This window comes from Alosa sapidissima, chromosome 24 (assembly GCF_018492685.1).
Source record: "Alosa sapidissima isolate fAloSap1 chromosome 24, fAloSap1.pri, whole genome shotgun sequence".
Classification (NCBI taxonomy): Eukaryota; Metazoa; Chordata; class Actinopteri; order Clupeiformes; family Clupeidae; genus Alosa; species Alosa sapidissima.
In genome coordinates this window covers 22,919,302-22,938,557 of record NC_055980.1, presented here as the reverse complement: position 1 = coordinate 22,938,557, position 19,256 = coordinate 22,919,302, and the positions used below count along the sequence as shown (strand labels likewise).

The 19,256-nt window shown below is 44.4% G+C and overlaps 1 protein-coding gene across 1 annotated transcript in view; it reads left to right on the top strand.

The window, feature by feature from the left end:
• The window catches only part of ank3b (ankyrin 3b), a 132,431-nt gene that overhangs the window by 104,531 nt on the left and 8,644 nt on the right, over positions 1 to 19,256 (top strand). Inside the window, 11 exon segments of the mRNA XM_042083966.1 lie at positions 336 to 432; positions 1,206 to 1,434; positions 1,792 to 1,917; positions 3,138 to 3,260; positions 3,845 to 3,871; positions 4,986 to 5,067; positions 6,199 to 12,138; positions 14,924 to 14,998; positions 15,488 to 15,619; positions 16,284 to 16,424; positions 19,188 to 19,256. The exon segment at positions 19,188 to 19,256 is cut by the window's right edge and continues 781 nt beyond it. Of these exon segments, the coding sequence (XP_041939900.1) occupies positions 336 to 432; positions 1,206 to 1,434; positions 1,792 to 1,917; positions 3,138 to 3,260; positions 3,845 to 3,871; positions 4,986 to 5,067; positions 6,199 to 12,138; positions 14,924 to 14,998; positions 15,488 to 15,619; positions 16,284 to 16,424; positions 19,188 to 19,256 (7,041 nt within the window).

Here is a 19,256-nt window from a genome sequence, read left to right as displayed (position 1 = left end):
GCCACTGTGGAAACCTCTCACCTAAGCACACGGCCCAAACCATAAATACATACAGCCATACAGTCTTGTGTACATACATACTTTACATACATGCATACATAGATACATACATACATACATACATACATACAGCCAAACATATAACCGTATATACATACATACATACATACATACATGCATACATACAATACGCACAATATGTACGATACACACACACATAACCTGTACATCCTGTAGATTGCCCCATAGAGCTAATGTAGAGCTTCTGTTCTAGATACATAACCTGTACATCGAGTAGATTGCCCCATAGAGCTAATGTAGAGCTTCTGTTCCAGGTGGCACATCTCCGGCTCAGTGGGAGGACATAACTGGCACGACCCCGCTGACCTTCTTGCATGACTGTGTGTCCTTCACCACCAATGTGTCCGCCAGGTGAGACTCTCTGACCTCAAGCTTTATACATAAGGGGGATGGTGGTAGTGCTGTGGGTAAGGAGCCGGGTTAGTACGCAGTAGCCTGAAAAAGTTGTGGGTTCGATTCCCAGCTTGAGCAAGGCCACTTAACTCCGAGTCGCTCCAAGGAGTGACCCTGCAGTTAATATTGACGTCTGTGAGCCGCTTTGCATAAAAAAGCATCAGCCAAATAAATAAAGATAAAGATAAACATGGAATCCAGAGAATAAACAACACCATTTTACAGCTGCAGATGTAACACTCACACACAAAGGCCTATCAGCACAATTTGCTCTCCTATCTCATAAGACGGCATAACCCTCCCTCATAAATTATTCTTCATTTGTATAAACAGTCTTTCAATTGAGTTGTAACCCAAGAACTTCTATTACAAGAATATGTTTTTTTCTATTCAGAAATGAAACCTGAATGTTTGTGCGTTTGTATGAAAGGTGCTGGCTCAGACTGCCCTCAGATCCCCTCATGAAATACTATACATTTTCAGCAGTCTTACTTTTTTGACATTTATTCACTTTTTAGCAGACACTATTATCCAAAGCTACTTACAAGGGCCATTCTCCCCAGAGTAACTCAGGGTTAAGTGCCTTGCTCAAGGGCACTCTAGGTTGCCATGGGGAGAATTGTAAACAAGAACTACCAATAGTGGACTTTTACCTTTTCAACTCTAAGAAAATGTGGTTAAACTGAGATGAAAGCTGAATGTTTGTCTGTAATTCCGTAATTCTCCGGAAGGTTCTGGCTGGCGGACTGCCATCAGATCCCTGAGACTGTGGGCCTGGCCACTCAGCTGTACCGCGATCTCATCTGCGTGCCCTACATGGCAAAGTTTGTGGTGTTTGCCAAGATGAATGACCCAGTGGAGTCCAGCCTGCGTTGCTTCTGCATGACCGACGACAAGGTGGACAAGACTCTGGAGCAGCAGGAGAACTTCGAGGAGGTCGCCCGCAGCAAAGACATCGAGGTGTGTGTCAGGGTCGTTGATTCATGGGCTTTGATCTGGCCTTAAAATAGAGTGTCACGTTGCGATAAGGGCGATAGGTCATAATCTTAGCAGTGGATTGATTTATTTTTAATGAAGTAAATATATTTTTGAATTGCGTTCAATATCCAGTCCATGTTCCATTTGTGTTCAATCTTCGAGGAGGTCTCCCACAGCAAAGATATTGATGTGTGTGTCAAGGTCGTTGACTCGTGGACTTTGATCTGGCCTTAGGAATAGTGACACGTTGATATGGGGGGTCGAGGTCCCTCGTGGATGTATTGACGACTTGAATTTGGGGTTTTTCTTTCCGTCTTATTCTCTGAATGATTTTTGCAGGTTTTGGAGGGAAGGCCTATTTATGTGGACTGCTATGGCAACCTGGCTCCTCTGACCAAAGCTGGCCAACTGCTGGTTCTGAACTTCTACGCTTTCAAAGAGAACCGTCTGCCATTCTGTGTGAAGGTAAGGCATCATCATTCTCTCATCACACTTCAACCACCTCAGTGGATTGCGTTACAGGTCATTTTCTATCTTTGTTTATCTTTATTAAAGACACATAGTTTATAATAAACACACACAGATATAGCACAGAAAACACAGATAACTCTTATAATACAATACATACATACAAGTCTGAGGTATATCAATATAAAGACAGTTGGCACCATATGTATACAGTCTATGGTTGGCACACAGGCATTTATGTAAGTTTTAGGCTTGATGTTCTTTTAGGCTTGATATATAATGTAAACAGCTGATGGTCGCTATTTACAGTATATAGTCTTTATCTTCTGTTACTCAGATTCCTGCACCAATATAGAGACAGGGCTCTCTATGCCTGTAATGAATGAATACGCTGATCACTTTCACGTCCAGGAAAGTAGGGTTTGTAATTTCCAAAGGGAAATTAGTTTTGGTTGGGTCATTAGGTGTGGTAATTAACACAAGGTAATTGAACACAGAAATAAGCCAGTCAAGACTGACAGATATTTATTTATTTTTTTTATTCATTCTTTTACAGCCAGGAGATATTAATGAGCGTATCTATAAAGAAAAACAATTAGTCAAAAACCTCATCAAGATGAACTCACATTATAGACATCAAGGTTTTTTAGTAATTTTGCCCCCCAGCCATAGATTCCTTAACTGCAGTCACAACATAATGGGGCCACAGGTGTAGTCTGTGGGAGACAATGGTCTGCAGTAGCCTGACGAGCCAGACCCACATTAAAATGTAGGGTCTGGGCACTCACCGTGGGCGTGCTAAGTCCGAGGGGCGGTATAAACGCCGCCTTCTTTGTTTTCAAGTAGCAGGGAATTCAAGCCAAACCGTTGCAACTCTGCCATCAATCATTATGTTAAGCCCGCCTAACGTCTCTATACACGATGTGGTTGGCCCTATCGAAGTTTAATTTTTCCAGCTCGCAAGCCAACGGAGAGTTGCTAGACTAGCCCGGGTAGCAAATTACATGCTGCCGCTAGGGTGCGTCTAGATTTCTAGGCTAGGGCTGCAGAACTTTACTTTTGTATTTACACTTCTGGCAGACTCTCAACCAAAGCAACTAACAACTGGCGAACTACAATCAAACATCAGTAATGATGTCTAGCCCTTGGACACAGCCCTGGGCACTCCAAATCTATAGATGCAGACAAATCACTTTTTATCCCTTCGGCCACTGCAGGTCAGGGACAACAGCCAGGAGCCTTGTGGACGCCTGTCCTTCCTGCGAGAGAGCAAGCCGACCAAGGTTATCCCTCAGACAGCTGTTTGCAATTTAAATATCACACTGCCAGCGCTTAAGAAGGTAAGTGGACATCACCACATGTTCCCCTCCTCATGTCATGCCATCCTCATCCACAGTGAAGGAACAGGACTGTTGTCAGTAGGGCTAAAGTGAACTACAAAACAATGACAAAAACAAAACAAAAAAACTACAAACATGGCTGAAACCGCCCAAGTGTGTCTTTTATCTGTTTTGAGGTTTCCTCAATTTGATTTCTTTGGGGGCCGTTCCCCCTTCCGAATCAGCCATTTTGATTTGTTGTTTCTCGCGAGCCTCATGCTTATGGCTGCCGGTGCACGGGGGGTCGTGCTTTTTTCCAGTGGCTTCAATCTGTGGTGGCTTTTCTGTGCTGTTAATTTGCTATGACTGTTGGCTATCTCATTATGGGTTTTTTTTTCCTCCCCGACAACTTTTTTCTTTTCCTAATATTTGTTTTCAATTTTTGTGTTGATATCTTTTCTTTTTGCGGTGGCTTTTTTTATTTCTTCAGTGCCGCTGTCAGTCGCTCCTTTTTTCACACCCTGATGTTTCTTTTCCCTGCTCTCCCATTATGTTATCCTTTCACCTTCCCCCTGTTTCTGCAATGCATCTTGGGAACGCAACAGGATATGGATTCAGATCCTGAGGAAGAGGTAATGCACACATACGCTCTCATCACCACCAACCTTGTGATTTTGCCTATGTCCTCTTGGCTTCACTCTCAGACGGCTCTGTCCTATGGTCGTCCTTCATTGCTCAGCATAGGATTCTCCTCTTAGAATAATATGTGGCTTTGGGAAGCTTTACCAGCTTAAACTATCTTAGCTGCTTTAGCATGGATCTGGCAAGTGCTATGGCAGCCATTTTTGTTTTGGTTACCCATCGCGTGTCCCTTTTTGTCCTGAATGTCATGGTCGAGAGCTAATTGCTAAAGGTTAAAGCAGTACAGCAATGTACAGTTACATCTATTTTATGTGATAAATATTATCTAAAATTCTTCAAAATTGCATTTTTCTTTAGAAAAATCAATTAACATTGTGGCATAAGAATATAGTGAATGTCTATGGAGCATAGTTGTTGTCTGGCCTAACCAATCAATCTCCTGACTGTTTTGTGACTCAAAGAACTCATTAAAGGAAATCAATTTAGTATTGATCTCTCTAATTGAACTGGAATGTTTTATTTGGGTGACAGAGCTCAAGGTTTATGTAAGCCCACAGAAGACCTATTATGATAAATGATAAGGTTTGTAAACACAATTACATTATGTAGGATGAAGCTGCTAGATCTTCTGACTTCAACTTTGCTTAATAACTAGGCTAAATAATAACACTGGTCCAACTGTCCTACTTTTGAAGAAAGTTTTGATTATTTCTGTTCACGCACGCACACACACACACACACACACACACACACACACACACAGAGAGAGAGAGAGAGAGAGAGAGGAGTGGGGAGTACTATTTCATTGGACCAGGTTTGTCTCTGTAAACCAGTGGCAAATTAATTTGTCCAATAATTAAGTAGTTCACTTTATTTCACTACGAATACATATTGTTATAACATATTCATTTAAACTATTTACGGTCTATTTTAAACAAACTGCACAGATGCAGTAGATTTTAGTCTATTTATTCATTAAGAATTAGATGTTGGTAAAAATATTTAGATAAATATATTTAAGCAGCTATTCTATAGTGTATAGTGAGTCTATTTTGGGCATTACAGACAGAGAACTGATAGGACTTGTTGTTGTTGTCGTTCCAGACTGAAAAACCAGACAGACGTCACACCTTTGCTTCCCTAGCCTTACGTAAGCGCTACAGCTATCTGAGTGAGCCTGCCACGAGTGAGTGTGATATTTTCACTAACTTGTTTTTGGGAAAACAAATTTGCCTTAACATAATTTGAAATTAACATGCATTATTAACTTAACTCTTATAACCCGTAACATAATATAGATTATGAGTTGATTGTGAGATTATGAGCACTGAAGATAACCAGTGCAGACATACTTTATATATGTATTTGTTTAATATGCACATACTCACCCTACATAACTTCTAAGTCCACATGCCTGTTTTTGACATGGTATACCCTGCATGAGTTATTGTATTTTTTAAGTTGCTGTGCTGTGCCTGCCCACTTTGAGGTTATTTTCTTGTGTTTTAAGTTTTTCTTTGTTTTTTTTTTTGTTTTGTTTTTTATCACTGGCGAGAATTGACTTTACTCCGAACATTCCATGGGATTTCACTCTGACTTTTTTCCACATCTTGAAATCTGGAAGTAAAAATCAGAGTAAAATGTCACCTTTATGTTTCTTTTCCCTTATGTTTGTTTTGGACAGAAACAGTCTTGCTCTTTTTGGCTTTGTGATTGTGCGACGTTTTATTGATTGGGGCTTGATCTCTTGACGAGAGTTTTTGCATGGAAGGTCACAAGATGACCTTCAGGTCCTCACCGCTTGCACTGAATTGCCTGTCTTCAAGGTTACTCAGTTCTGCATGCTCCGCCGAGATATTATGGATCTAAAACCTAGTTGAGCTTGTGTTTTGCCATAATACGTTGCTTTAGAATCAGATGCAAGGAGGCTTGTATTCAGTCTTGATTTCTGTTTTGTCAGAACACCCCCAGACCTATGGGGGCTGAAAACTGGACTTTCAGACCAAACAGATAAAAGGCACTTTTTAAGCAGAAAAAAAAGCTATCGCCATAGACATTGTGTTGCTGCGTGTGCTTTGTTGAGCTTCTTTGGTTTCGTTGTGCGTTATTGTGGACCATGGATCACCACGGATCACCTTATCATTTCGCCTCATCTCCCTCCCTTCCATCTAACTCATTCCATCACTTCATCAAACTGTTGTTCTTTCTCCTTTTATAATACAAGAATCACTGACCAATTTTTTTTCCTCTGGTCTCTCTGTTTTTCTTAACCCACTTTTTGTTGATTTTATGTTGGATTTCATTTTGCTTATTAAAGAAACAGTTGAACGAACTACAACAAGAACACTGCCTGATGGTCACGCTCACAAACCTGTCTTTTCAACAAGATCTTACCAGGCATGGTCGGCTGCTCCTATTACCGTCCCTGGGCAAGCAAAATGTGGACTGGGTTCCCTCGTCAGCTCATCTTCCACCACACCATCTGCTTCTCCATTAAAGTCCGTCTGGTCGATATCATCATCGCCAATCAAATCCACACTGGGAGCCTCCAATGCATCCCCAACCAAATCCGTTTGTGAAGTAGCCTCCCCAATCCGATCGTACAGAACTATTGCCTCCCCTATTAAGACTGTCGTTCAGCAAGGGCAATACCCCACACCCGTTTCTGCCAGCCTCATGTCCTCACCCATTAAAACTGGCACAGACCCAGCTTCAGTTAAAGCTCTCGCTGCCACGCTTTCCTCAAGAGCTTCACCTGCTACGCAAGTAGGCTCCATGCTTGACCGATCGGCCATTTCAATGACCCCTCCTGATTCCCCCAAGTCCAGCATGAATATGTACAGTTCCAGTTTGCCGTTCAAGTCAGTGCTAGCTTCAATGGCCACTGCTTCGCCCCCCTCAGTTAAAACAATATCAAGTTTGTCCACAATCAAACCCTCTGCTGATATTGCTTCAACATCGAAAGGAACCATTTTCACCTCTGCCTTGACCTCACCAGCCAAGTCCACAGTTGCTGCTTCTGAAACTATGCTTAACGGCTCAGTCTCACCTATCAAATACCTATCCCCCTCGCCCGCACCTTCCCGTATTCTCTCAGGAGTTACCAGCAGCTTGCAGGAGAGGATACAGGCCACAACACAGGCAGCCACATCTAGTGTAACCGCAGCCATCGACGAATCATTCAACTCTTGCGGAGCAGCAAGTTACAGCGCACTTAAATCCATGTCCCCCTCCCTAAGAGCCAGTGTCGCCAGTTCCGTTTACTCATCGCTTAGATCCCACACAGCTGCCACCACCACCACCACAGTGTCCTCCAGTACCATAACAGTGCCCGTGTATTCCCTCGTGAATGTGTTACCTGACCCTCAACTCCCTAGAGCCACTGAAATAACGCCAACATCGCGTTCGGCAGCTGCACAACAAACGCACACTCCTGCCCAGTCCTCCAGTCCTAGATCTAAGACAACCTTGAAATCCTCACTGTTCCTGTCCCCGACATCCCTGAAAGCAGCCACTGCCTCCTCCTTGTCCCACAGTCAGGACCTTCTCAGAGACGTTGCCGACATGAAAGAGGACCTGATGCGAATGACTGCCATACTCCAGAGTGACGCTAGTGCCGTAGCTAAGACCTACCAGTCTCAGGCAGCCAAAGAGGCAAAAGTAGAGGATGAGGAGCCTTTTAGTTTAGTTGAAAAAGTGAAAGAGGACCTGGTCAAGGTTAGCGAGATCCTTACAAAAGACGTGTTAAGTGAAGCCAAAGCCGCTGCCCGAGAGAGAGCCTCAGAGGAAGACTGGGAAGAGTTTTCGAAAGATGAAATCGAAGATGCCAGACAGAACGCATTGAGATCGCTGCCCACATTTGAACCCACACTCCCTGTTAGACCACAATCTGTGCCTGACAAAGATCTCAATTTTGCCAAGGTGGTAGACTATTTGATGAATGATATTGGTGCTAGCTCTCTGTCCAAAATGGCTGATGCCAAGTGTAGGTATGAGGAGATGAGAAAAGATGGGGAGGAGAAACAGAAACGTGGCATCAAGCCTGAGCACAAACTCAAAATGCCACCCACAGGCATGCGTTCCTCCCCCTCTGAGAAAGACTTAAGTAAGCTAGCCGATTCCTACATGGGCCCTGAAACCATCCTTGAATCTCCGGACGATTTCTCCCATGAGCAGGACAAGAGCCCCCTGTCAGACAGTGGCTTCGAAACAAGGAGTGATAAGACTCCCTCAGCACCTCAGAGTGCCGAGAGCACCGGACCCAAACCTCTCTTCACAGACGTTCCTCCAGTTATTACAGAGACCAGAACAGAGGTCGTCCACATCAGGAGCTATGAGCATCCAGATGACCTCTGTGAGCCCATGATGGAGGAGGCAACATCAGGGGCAGCAACAGCTGCAGCTATAGCAGAGGCATCTGCATCAGCATGTCTAGAGCCAGAGCCGGCAGTCGCTTCACTCAAAGATAAGGTCAAGACCTTTCAGATTAAGGTAAACACAGAGGAGGATTACAGCAAAAGTATGTGCCTGAAAGAGGAAACTCATATCACCACCACCACGAGAATGGTGTACCACAAGCCCCAGCTGACCGAGGGCAGTGGTGACAGAATGGAGGAAACCATGTCAGTGAGAGACATCATGAAAGCATTCCAGTCAGGTCGAGATCCTTCCAAAGAATTAGCTGGCCTATTCGAGCACAAAGCTGCACAGGATTCGATAAAAGGAGACGAGCTGTCTCCGCGATTCCTCGATAAAGACTCAAAAGGGAAACCCAAGGTAGAAAGAATAATCGAGGTTCACATAGAAAAGGGCAACACCTCAGACCCAACCGAGGTCATAATCAGAGAAACTAAGAAGCATCCAGACTACCGCAGCATGAAAGAATTACTCGACAAAGCTGAGGGTGATTATGAGGTAATGCAGGAAGAGGATGACTTTGCTGCAGAGGAGTCACTGCCCTCTTACTTGGACACCTCGAGGGTCAACACTCCAGTCTCTCAGGAAGAGGACAGCCGGCCCAGCTCTGCCCAGCTAGTCGCTGATGACTCTTACAAGACGCTGAAGCTCTTGAGCCAGCACTCGATAGAGTATCACGACGATGAGCAGTCAGAACTGAGGGGGGAGTCCTACAGATTTGCTGAGAAAATGCTCCACTCCGAAAAGCTAGACACTTCACATTCTGATACTGAGGAGGTCGCAGCAGATCAGGCCCGTGGCCAAGCAGCAGAGGCACAAGGAGCTGAGGGCTACTCTGGTGAGAGAGCATCAGGCACAAGAAAAGAGACCCATTTCAAGTCCAAGGATGCATCAGATAAATCGGGTAAATTCACTCAGAAGGACGAGCCGTACGACAAATTGACAGTGTTGCATTACACAACAGAGCCCGGCAGCCCCAAGCACGCAGTGTGGATGCGATTCACCCAAGATAGGCAAGACAGAAACAGAGAGAAGCTAATATATGAAGATCGCTTAGATCGAACCGTAAAAGAAGCAGAAGAAAAACTGAGTGAGGTCTCGCAGTTTTTCCGTGACAAAACCGAGAAGCTGAACGACGAGCTTCAGTCACCAGAAAAGAAGCCCGCAAGGAGGGTGCCAAGAGAGACGCGGTCTGGGCCCAGTTCCATGTGCAGCAGTCCAGAGAAAACACAACAGAAGAGGGAAGCAAGTAGTGGCGAGGAGTGGGCAAGGGGAAGTATGAGAGAATCCTCAGTTGGAAAGTTGTTTGGAAGTGAGAGAAAAAGTGCTAGTGTACCAAGTAGTCCAGAGAGACGTTCTCAGCTTCAAACCAGTGAAGAAAAACCTAAAGAGGACAGTGGAGAAACACCAACGAAAGTCCCACCTCCTGTTGCCGCAAAATCTTCCAAAGTTACTGCTTTTAAACAGAAATTTGAAGCTGAGGCACAAAAACAAGAGAGTAGCACCCCACGATCACCAAAACCCCCAGTCAAAAAGTTTCAAGAGAGTAAATTACCTGTTTACCAGCCTGTCCAAGGCTCCAAAACATCAAAAAGTCCCTCAGAGGAAGAGAAAATCTCACCAAAAAAGGCAGAAGTCGATAAAAGTAGGACATCTAAAGGACCATGTCCTGATGTCAGTCAATCTGGAATATCTGCCACAGCCCCAAAACAATCAATTGAACCACCACCTAATAAAAATGCAACACATTCGACAGCCCAAAAGCAGATCCAAAGTGACAGTGTCAGAGCTGCAGACATTGGCAAGGATGAAAAAAGGGCCTTTGAAATGCGTAGAAACAAAGACCAGTTACCTCAGAGCAAAATGGATGAGTCATCGAAAAGGGACAGTGGAGTTGACATTCAAAGTGCGGCATCCTCTGAGGCCAACAGACTGCTTACAAAAACTGATACAAGAACTTCTCCTTTAAAGCAGCACGGCCCAAGTGATATGTCTAAAAAAGTTGCTTCTCCAGACTGTATGCCCTCAGATAGTACTGAGAGTGGTGACATGCACTCAAAGACCCTCAGAAAAAAGGCTGACTCTCAAATACCTGTACGCTTAAGTGGCCCATCAGATAGTGATCAATTCAGTAAAGCTAAGCAAGACACAACAGTAAAGCAGCCAGAGAAGTTACCTTCACAGATACCCACTTTAACTAAAACAAGAGTCCAGGGTAGATCTGAACTAGGTGGCCTAAAGTCCCAAGATTCAACCACTAGTAAGCTCACTGATGCTAGTTCTGTGGAGGGCAAAGAGAGAGCAACTATAGTTACAACTCGAGAAGGTTTTAAAGGTCTTAAATCCTTGCCTGTTTATGTAAGTGTACAATCTGGCAAGGGCGACAAAGACTCTGGAGGGCAAAATGGCAGCCATAAAAACTTAATAACTGTAAAACAGAAGCAGGCGACATCCCCCCAACCTAGCCCAGATGATGACACCTTTGAACAGGTATCTTTTATAGACAGTTCTGGAAAAAGCCCCATGACCCCTGAGACCCCCAGTTCTGAAGAGGTCAGCTATGACCTCATGTCTCGAACCCCTGAGTCCCTTTTTCTCATGCCAGCTCGCCCCAGTCCAATCCCAGAGGTGTCAGAAGAATCAGAAAGTGACGAGCAGAGGAAAGCTTTCTCTTTCAAAGAATCTCCACCAGAGAAGCCAAAAATCATCACTGTCGCTGCTGAGCCCAGTAATGCTAACGCTGGTCAGGTTGCTAAGGCAAGGCGAGTAGCTTACATTGAGTTTCCCCCACCCCCACCCCTGGAGGACCAATCCCAACCCGAGCCGAAGGGCTCATCCTCAGATGCCGATACAGAGATGATGGAGGTGAACCTCCAGGAGGAGCACGATAAGCATCTTCTTGCTGAGCCCATCATAAGAGTTCAGCCCCCATCCCCTGTGCCCCCAGGGGCTGACAAGAGTAGCTCCAGCGATGATGAGTCAGTTTTTCAACCCATTCATTCAAAGAAATACAAATTCAAAGTGGATGAGAAAAAAGAGGAGAAGGAAACCAAACCCAAAAAGCAGGACAAAAATGGAAACCACAAAGATAACGGACTTAATGGATCAGGTGACGATGAGTATGAGCAAAACGGGAATGACCAGTCTATAACAGATTGTTCGATAGCAACAACTGCAGAGTTTTCACATGACACAGACGCAACAGAGATAGACTCCCTCGATGGCTATGACCTTCAAGATGAAGATGATGGCTTGAGTGACCAGAACGCAAAGCCGTTCAGCTTTGGAATTGATAACCGAAAGGACGTGTGGTCAACAGACAACATGCTTAGGCCAAGTGACCGTGCTTTTAGTCAAACAAGACTTGATGTGATTGAGGAAGAACCACTCCCGATAGAGGAAGGCAAAAAAGAATTTGACAAAAAATTGGAAGATGGAAACGAAAATGTAATAAATGAAAAACAATCAAAATCTGAAGGACATTCAGAAACATACTTTAGTTACAAATTGGTGGAGGAGTTTAACACTCCATTCAAAACTGTTGCGACCAAAGGTTTGGACTTTGATCCTTGGTCCAGCAAGGGAGGAGACGATGAGGTGGTTGATGCTAGAATTAAAGATGATGAGCCCAAGCCTTTTGGGTTAGCTGTAGATGACAAGTCACAAGGCACATCTCCAGATACAACTCCTGCTAGAACCCCGACAGATGAAAGCACACCGACAAGTGAGCCTAACCCGTTCCCCTTCCACGAAGGGAAGATGTTTGAGATGACTCGCAGTGGCGCAATTGACATGAGCAAGCGGGATTTTGTCGAAGAGAGACTACAGTTTTTTCAGATTGGTGAGCATACCCGCGAAGCGAGGTCGAGGGAGGGGGGGAGGGCGAGAACGGTAGACACAGCAATGCCTGAGGCAAGCGAGAAAGATCAGTTCCATGCTAGCGATGCTACAATAGCCTCATGTAGTATCATTCAGATTACCACTGACAGACGGGACACTACATCCATTGACAACACTCAGGACTCATCTTCAGACACCATCACAGCTTCCAGAGTTCAGTCTAAATTATGTTCTACCTTTAAAGTGGGGGTCCCAATGACATCAGTCTTAACAATGGTTGGTGATTATGCAAATCAGAGAGACTTTAACTCAAAATCATCAGACACTGGGCCTAGTGGGCTAGAATCGAGCATAGGGATCCGATCTTATCAAAGCACAGAGCTCTTTGAGCCAGAGCAAAGAACACCTTTCCAAATAGAGCATTGCAATAATAATAATAACCTGGAGGCTTCAAACACAGATCCTAATTTGATGCAGAAAGACAGCGTAGTTTTTAATCTGATGTCTTTTTCAGAGCCCAGTCAAACTCAGCCAGGAAGCCCATCTGAGAATGCATTTGGTAGAGACCACACAGTGAAACTTGAAGGGCATAAAGTTCAAAGCGAACCCATTAAAAACCTACCATCCGGGAACATTAAGGAATCTCAGCCAAAATCTAGACTGCCAGTAAGAGCACCCTTGTCATCACCTTGCAGCCAGAGTACTTCAGCTGGAAATAAGCAGAAACCAAAACAGGCAGTAAGGCCAATCATCAGGCCTGTAGTCAGAGAAAGATTGGATCCTTTTCCAGATGTAAAGCCAAAAACCAGAATCCCGATCAAAGTTAAAACAGTCAGCACTTCATCACAGAGGGAGGTAAAGTCAGGAACAGCGAAAGTCACATCATCAATCACTAAAACCACTTGTGCAGGAGTGAGGGACAAAGACAGAGGCAAAAAGCAGCAGGCTTCCTCAAGGTTGCCCATCAAGGACAGGTCAAGTAGAACATCAACACTGGACCCTAGCCCCAGAAGCAGGTCGTCCAGTCAGACGAACAGAGTAGGACAGTCTCGTCCGGTCAGTAGTACCACAGCAGAGGTCAAGCGCAAGGCCACCAGTAGGGACCGGGTAAAACACGGCGTCCGGCAGTCCAACGAAGACACAAAGATGCAGGCAGACGCGTCCGTCGGCGACGACAGCACGTCGAGGAACACCTCACTGTCAGACTCCTCTCAGTCCACCCAAACATCCAGGTCTGCTAGAGACGTGAGGGCAGAGGTTGAGCAGGCCGACAGAGAGAGGAGGAGGAGGAGGAGGAGGAGGATTAGCGGCAGGACTGATGATGGGGGAGAAAGCAGTCAGGTTGAGGGACCCCAGAAAGTCCCCAGCGTGGAGAACGAGCCTAGTTTGTAAAACTTTCCACTTGATTGATTGATCTTAGTGCATGAGCCGTTGTGATTTTGCCTGTGACGTGACTAGCCGTCATCTCTTTGTCATTTGCCATCTCTGTGTTCGTGTCTTCGACTCAGGTCTCTCTACTATACTGTACTTTTTCCTATCAAAGTTGTCAGCTGCTGCAGCATGCTAGATTGGACTGACCGCCGCGTTGGACGATTGGCTGGTCCTCGCCATGTTGTGTTGTACTAGTGTCTGTGCAGGTGGACAGGGTCTAGCTTACAGTGCCATGCAGACACGCAATCCTATCCTAGCACAGCACTCAACGTTTTGTTCGCATGTGTAGTTTCATTTGACACCTGTGAATTCACTTTTTGATCTATCTCAACTTGAACGCCATATGGTAGCTCTAGAGGTGTTTGACTCGTGATTGTTCGATTGTTTGTGTTTTCTTTGTGGGGGGGTTGTTTAAGTCTGGTGGTGAGCTTGGCCAAGTAGAGAGATTGCCTGGTAGATCTGTAGGATACATCATCACAAATCTAACCTGTGAAACTAACTAGTGAACATATTGTGTTAATTGTTTGTGTTTTACTCTTTTCTGGTCATCCTGTCTTTTCTTAGCATTTATCACAATCTCTTTTGATCAATGTTTACCTTCTAAAGGAATATTCTGACAAAAAAAAAAATGCAGGTTTTAAAACTTGCTACATGCAGTTGAACATCCCGTGCTGGTTTGCGGTTCAATATCTCAAAAAACATATTTTCCAGCATAGCTCAGTGCTAAAAGCACAAAATAAGCCACGATGAAATCATCAGCTAAAGTCTCAAAAAACATGTTTTGATTATGTGTGCAGAATAGGTAATGACAACGTCTGGTCACCTTACATGTGCATCCACTTGAAATTGTGTTGATTGGTTGTGGGGAGAAAACAAGAGTAAAGGAGTGATCAACTATACACTGACAAGTCTTTACATTTCCCATATGTTTTTTTAAAAGAAAAGCTTACACAAACTGAGCGAATATCACTGCTTCTTCAGATTTGCTCTCTTGTAAGTTTTGTGTTTTGATTAAATGCTTAAATAGAAGGCTTTTCAGTATGTGGTGGATCACTCACCCAACTCATGTTTATAAATGACTTACCCAAATATGTATTGGATGATCAACTGGATTTGATATAGGTCAGAAAATCTAAATCAGTTTGATTTTCACTGGAATATTCCTTTGGCCTAGTTTATTAGATGACACCTTATGACGTAGAAAACGCTGTTTAGACAAAACCTAAGCAACATTTTCTGAACTGCTATTTTAAAAAGACATTTGGCCAGAAAGGGGTTCAGTCTTTACTAAATATAGATATACCCCCTGTATGAATCCACAAGTGGATGTTAACTAGCTTCTGTGCGTCCTCCAGGCCCCCAGAGTCCATGTGAGAGGACAGATTTGCGTATGGCCATTGTGGCTGACCATCTCGGCCTGAGCTGGACAGGTAAGGACCGACTGAAAGAAATGTCTCCACCTGGTGGACAGAAATGTAACTTCATCAAAATTTCATCAGTTATCAAGTTATGTAAATAGAACATATAAATAAATATAAATTGAATGTAGCCACATATGTTGCCATGTCTCTGATCAAAAGATGGCTAGTAATAAGCAGGGATTTGCACGTCCTGCGGGGGGCTTGGATCGGTGACCAGGGCTGGCGTGAGGCTCGGCATGTGGTGTGTGTGTGTGTGTGATGGGCATGCTGGGAGAAGGGTGTGCCATCTGCAGTGTGTGTGGACCTGCCTGCACTGCAGTACTGCGCACATGTGTCAGGGGAGGGAGGGAGAGAGAGAGAGAGAGAGATAGAGAGAGGGGGGGGGGTATAGAGAGGGAGAGGGAGAAAGAGAGATGGGAGAGGGTGGGACAGACAGAGAGGAAAGAAAGAAAGAAAGAGAGAGAGAGAGATGGCTAATCTATTTTTAATGCGTTGCAGAGTTGGCCAGGGAAATGAATTTCTCTGTGGATGAGATCAACCACATCCGGGTGGAGAACCCCAACTCTCTAACGGCTCAGAGCTTCATGCTCCTAAAGAAATGGGTGAACCGGGATGGTAAAAATGCCACAAGTGAGTATGTTTACATTAGCTGCCATCTCTCTCGTGGGTTTACCTCACAGTACATTTCTTTTGTTGTTGTTGTTATTTCTGACGGGTGATTATCACAAACCCACAAGCTAACAACACTGTGAATTATCAAATTTGACAATAAATTATTGACCTATACGAACTGTTGTCACCTGCCATAGACACCCTTATATGCACATGAGCACACACATATGCTCTCTCACACACACACACTCTCTCTCACACACACACACACACACACACCCACACGCACACGCACACACCAACACACACACACACGCACACACACATGCACACCAACACACACACACACACACACACACAGTTTATGAAGGCGTGAGTGGGTGTAGCCATTGCCTGCTGGGTAGTGACGTTAGTGTAGCAGATTTCTGCAAAATGTCTCAGCGTGTTAAAGGTTATCAGTTATCTAAGGTCTGTCTCCATCTGCAAAACTGACACATAAGTTCATCTTGCAACAATTTAATTTGTCCAGTTTATGTACAATCTTGCTACTGATGTCACTCAATTTGATTTATTAGCGATCCTATACATCATAAAAAATATACATTTATTCAGTGCTTTTTGAATTAGCTGTGTTAAATCAATTGTTTGTAACCATTTCCCGTGTTTTAATTTTTGCTTTCAGCGGATGCCTTAACCGCAGCCCTGACAAACATCAATCGGATGGATATTAAGACCTTGCTGGAAGGGCCAATATTTGACTATGGTAACATTTCAGGCACACGGTGTTTTGCAGATGATAACGATTCCCTGGATCAGGCGGATGGTAAAGTTTAGCTCCATCTAGCTGAACTCTATCCTTCCCTTTACTTTCTCTCTATCAGATCCATGTAGAATTAATTAGTGAATAATTTTACTGGTTCCTTCTAGAATTCTACGCAAAGATCAAGTTTCAGTGTTGTTTATGCAGTTTATGGGGAAAATCTCTGAGGGTAATTGTCGCATCATAATGCGGAACTCTCGGTTCGCGAACATTCTAATCACAAATTTGTGACCGTACTCCTCAACAGGTTAATGACAGAGCCCCCCACTCAAAGGTTCAGCTTTAAAATGCTAAACTCTATGAACACTATTGATTTGAACCGATCAGAATTGCCAGAGATATCTGCACCACCATTTTCTATTTTGTTCTGCCTGATATTTGGTGGCCTTCTGCCGATCACACCCTGGAGGCGGTGTGATGACCTTATTTTACGTGTCACTGTATTCTGATGTCCGTAGACAAGAATAAGGCACAGAGCTTCATTGGCTTTTTCAATGCAGGCCTTGCCACCAATCTCAAGCCCTGTCTGTTAAAGTTGTGTGAACGTGAAATTTACCTCTCCAAAAAGAAACAGCTACAGTATGGTCATGAATGTTCTAGAAATCTTTGACATTTTAATGTCAATACCTTGAGATGGGCTTGAGATTTGATCCTTAATTTTGCTTTTGTAGTGATTATGTTTATGTGTATATGTTATTTAATATTTAATGAATGGCTAAAAACACAATAGAAAGCATTAAACTAGCGTATTGGCTTTTTTCAGGCCTGTAATTTGGAAAAAAAGCTAGCTTACTTGAACTTGCTACATACATAAAAACATAATTATGTTAGCAGCCTAGTTTATAAGGCATGGATGCTTCTGTCACTGCTTTTCTCCCTTTCTTTCTCTCTCTCTCTCTCTCTCTCTCTCTGTATATTAACAGTACTACTATACTTTTAATATTGAAGCTCTGACGTTAGCATGGCTTTGGCTACAGTGGAATGTGTGCTTGTTTGAAGTGGCCGTTTTGAAAGCAAAACAAAACCAAAAACAAGCTTCTTTAGTCCAACATCCCTGGTTCCTCTGAACCTTCCTTGGTAGCGATGCTTCCTCTGCAAAACCAGACCATCCCGCTTCCTCCACATGCAAAATGGCCGCCGCGCCAGTAACACAAGCTGCACTTCCTAACCCCTCCCACAGCGCAGAAAATGTGCACTGTAGGCTAACCCTCCAACGTAGAGGCATCCTCTTGCTCTCTCCCGCTCTCTCTCGCTCTCTCTCGCAAGGCTCAGTATTGCTGGTGACTCTGACTTCCGCTGTAGCTCCCTCACCAACCAGTTTCACTCATATCAAAGGCATCTCACCTGTCTCTATTCCAAATCACTCACACTCAAGCTAACGCTGGTATGAATTCACCCTCACCAACCTAAGTCTAGTTTCACTCATATCAAAGGCACCTCACCTGTCTCTAGTCCAAATCACTCACACTCAAGCTAACGCTGGTATGAATTCACCCTCACCAACCAAAGTCTAGTTTCACTCATATCAAAGGCATCTCACCTGTCTCTATTCCAAATCACTCACACTCAAGCTAACGCTAGGATGAATTCACCCTCACCAACCAAAGTCTAATTTCACTCATATCAAAGGCATCTCACCTGTCTCTAGTCCAAATCACTCACACTCAAGCTAACGCTAGTATGAATTCACCCTCACCAACCAAAGTCTAGTTTCACTCATATCAAAGGCATCAAAGGCATCTCACCTGTCTCTAGTCCAAATCATTCACCCTCATTCGTAACAACAATGTGTTTCATACTAACCTGTACTCATCCATACTAACCTCATCATTATGTTGTTGTTTTTTTTCACCTCACCTTGATTGGCTATCAAACCATTTTCCCTACATTCACCGTGTTAGTTCCCGAGGTCTCCGTAGCCGGGAAGACCTCAAAGCACCCTCGCCCTAAATCTCTGTCTACTATCCCCACAACGTCGCCACCCACAAGCCCACTCCAGCCTCTCTGTCCCAGCCCTCCCTCACCACTTTTCCCACCAACCTCTGCCTCCACGAGCGTCTCCCAAAGTTCTTCTTCTCAAACCATCCTCACCCCAACCTTGCCCTCTTCACCCTCCTTCTCTGACCACTCTTCCACTAACACATCCTCCACTCCCTCCCCTCAACCGATGTCTCCTACACCCTTGTCCCCTGGTCCCTCATCCCCTTCCTCCTCAAGTGTTTCTCAGTGTCCAGCTATTGTCCTAACACCGCCCCCTACTGGTCTACCCCCACACCTGCACATTGATCCTACAGTCCCGGAGATCTATATTTAAGGTCATCTTAACTTCTGTCAGTATACTCAGTATACCTACTGGACTGTGTGTGTACCTTTAAAATAACATAGTCCAGCATACTATGGCATACCCACATACATACTACATACCATATTGAGATTATTTTCAGAATGGCAAAATCACTCACCCTCTATTAACACATAGCTTTAGCATTTACTAGATCTGCAGTGCAATGCAATTCAGCTTACACATGCTACTGCCATGCTTTACAGAGTAGCGCTTTCTAACATCTTCAGCAGTACATCGGCAGCCGCTCCCATCATTCTGTGCATGTGTGAGCAGCCATTCCGGTCGTTTCTTTCCATTCCCCCTTGTGTCCAAAACCATATTATATGTGCACCAGTGCTGTGGTTGTGTCAACTCTTCCCCCTCCTCTCAAACCACCCCCCCCTTCCTCAGTCCCCATTGTGTGTTATCTCACCCCACCCTAGGTTACCACAACATCGATTTGGAGATGCAGACCCCAACAGAGTTGACCTATGAGTCCCCCACCCTGTTCC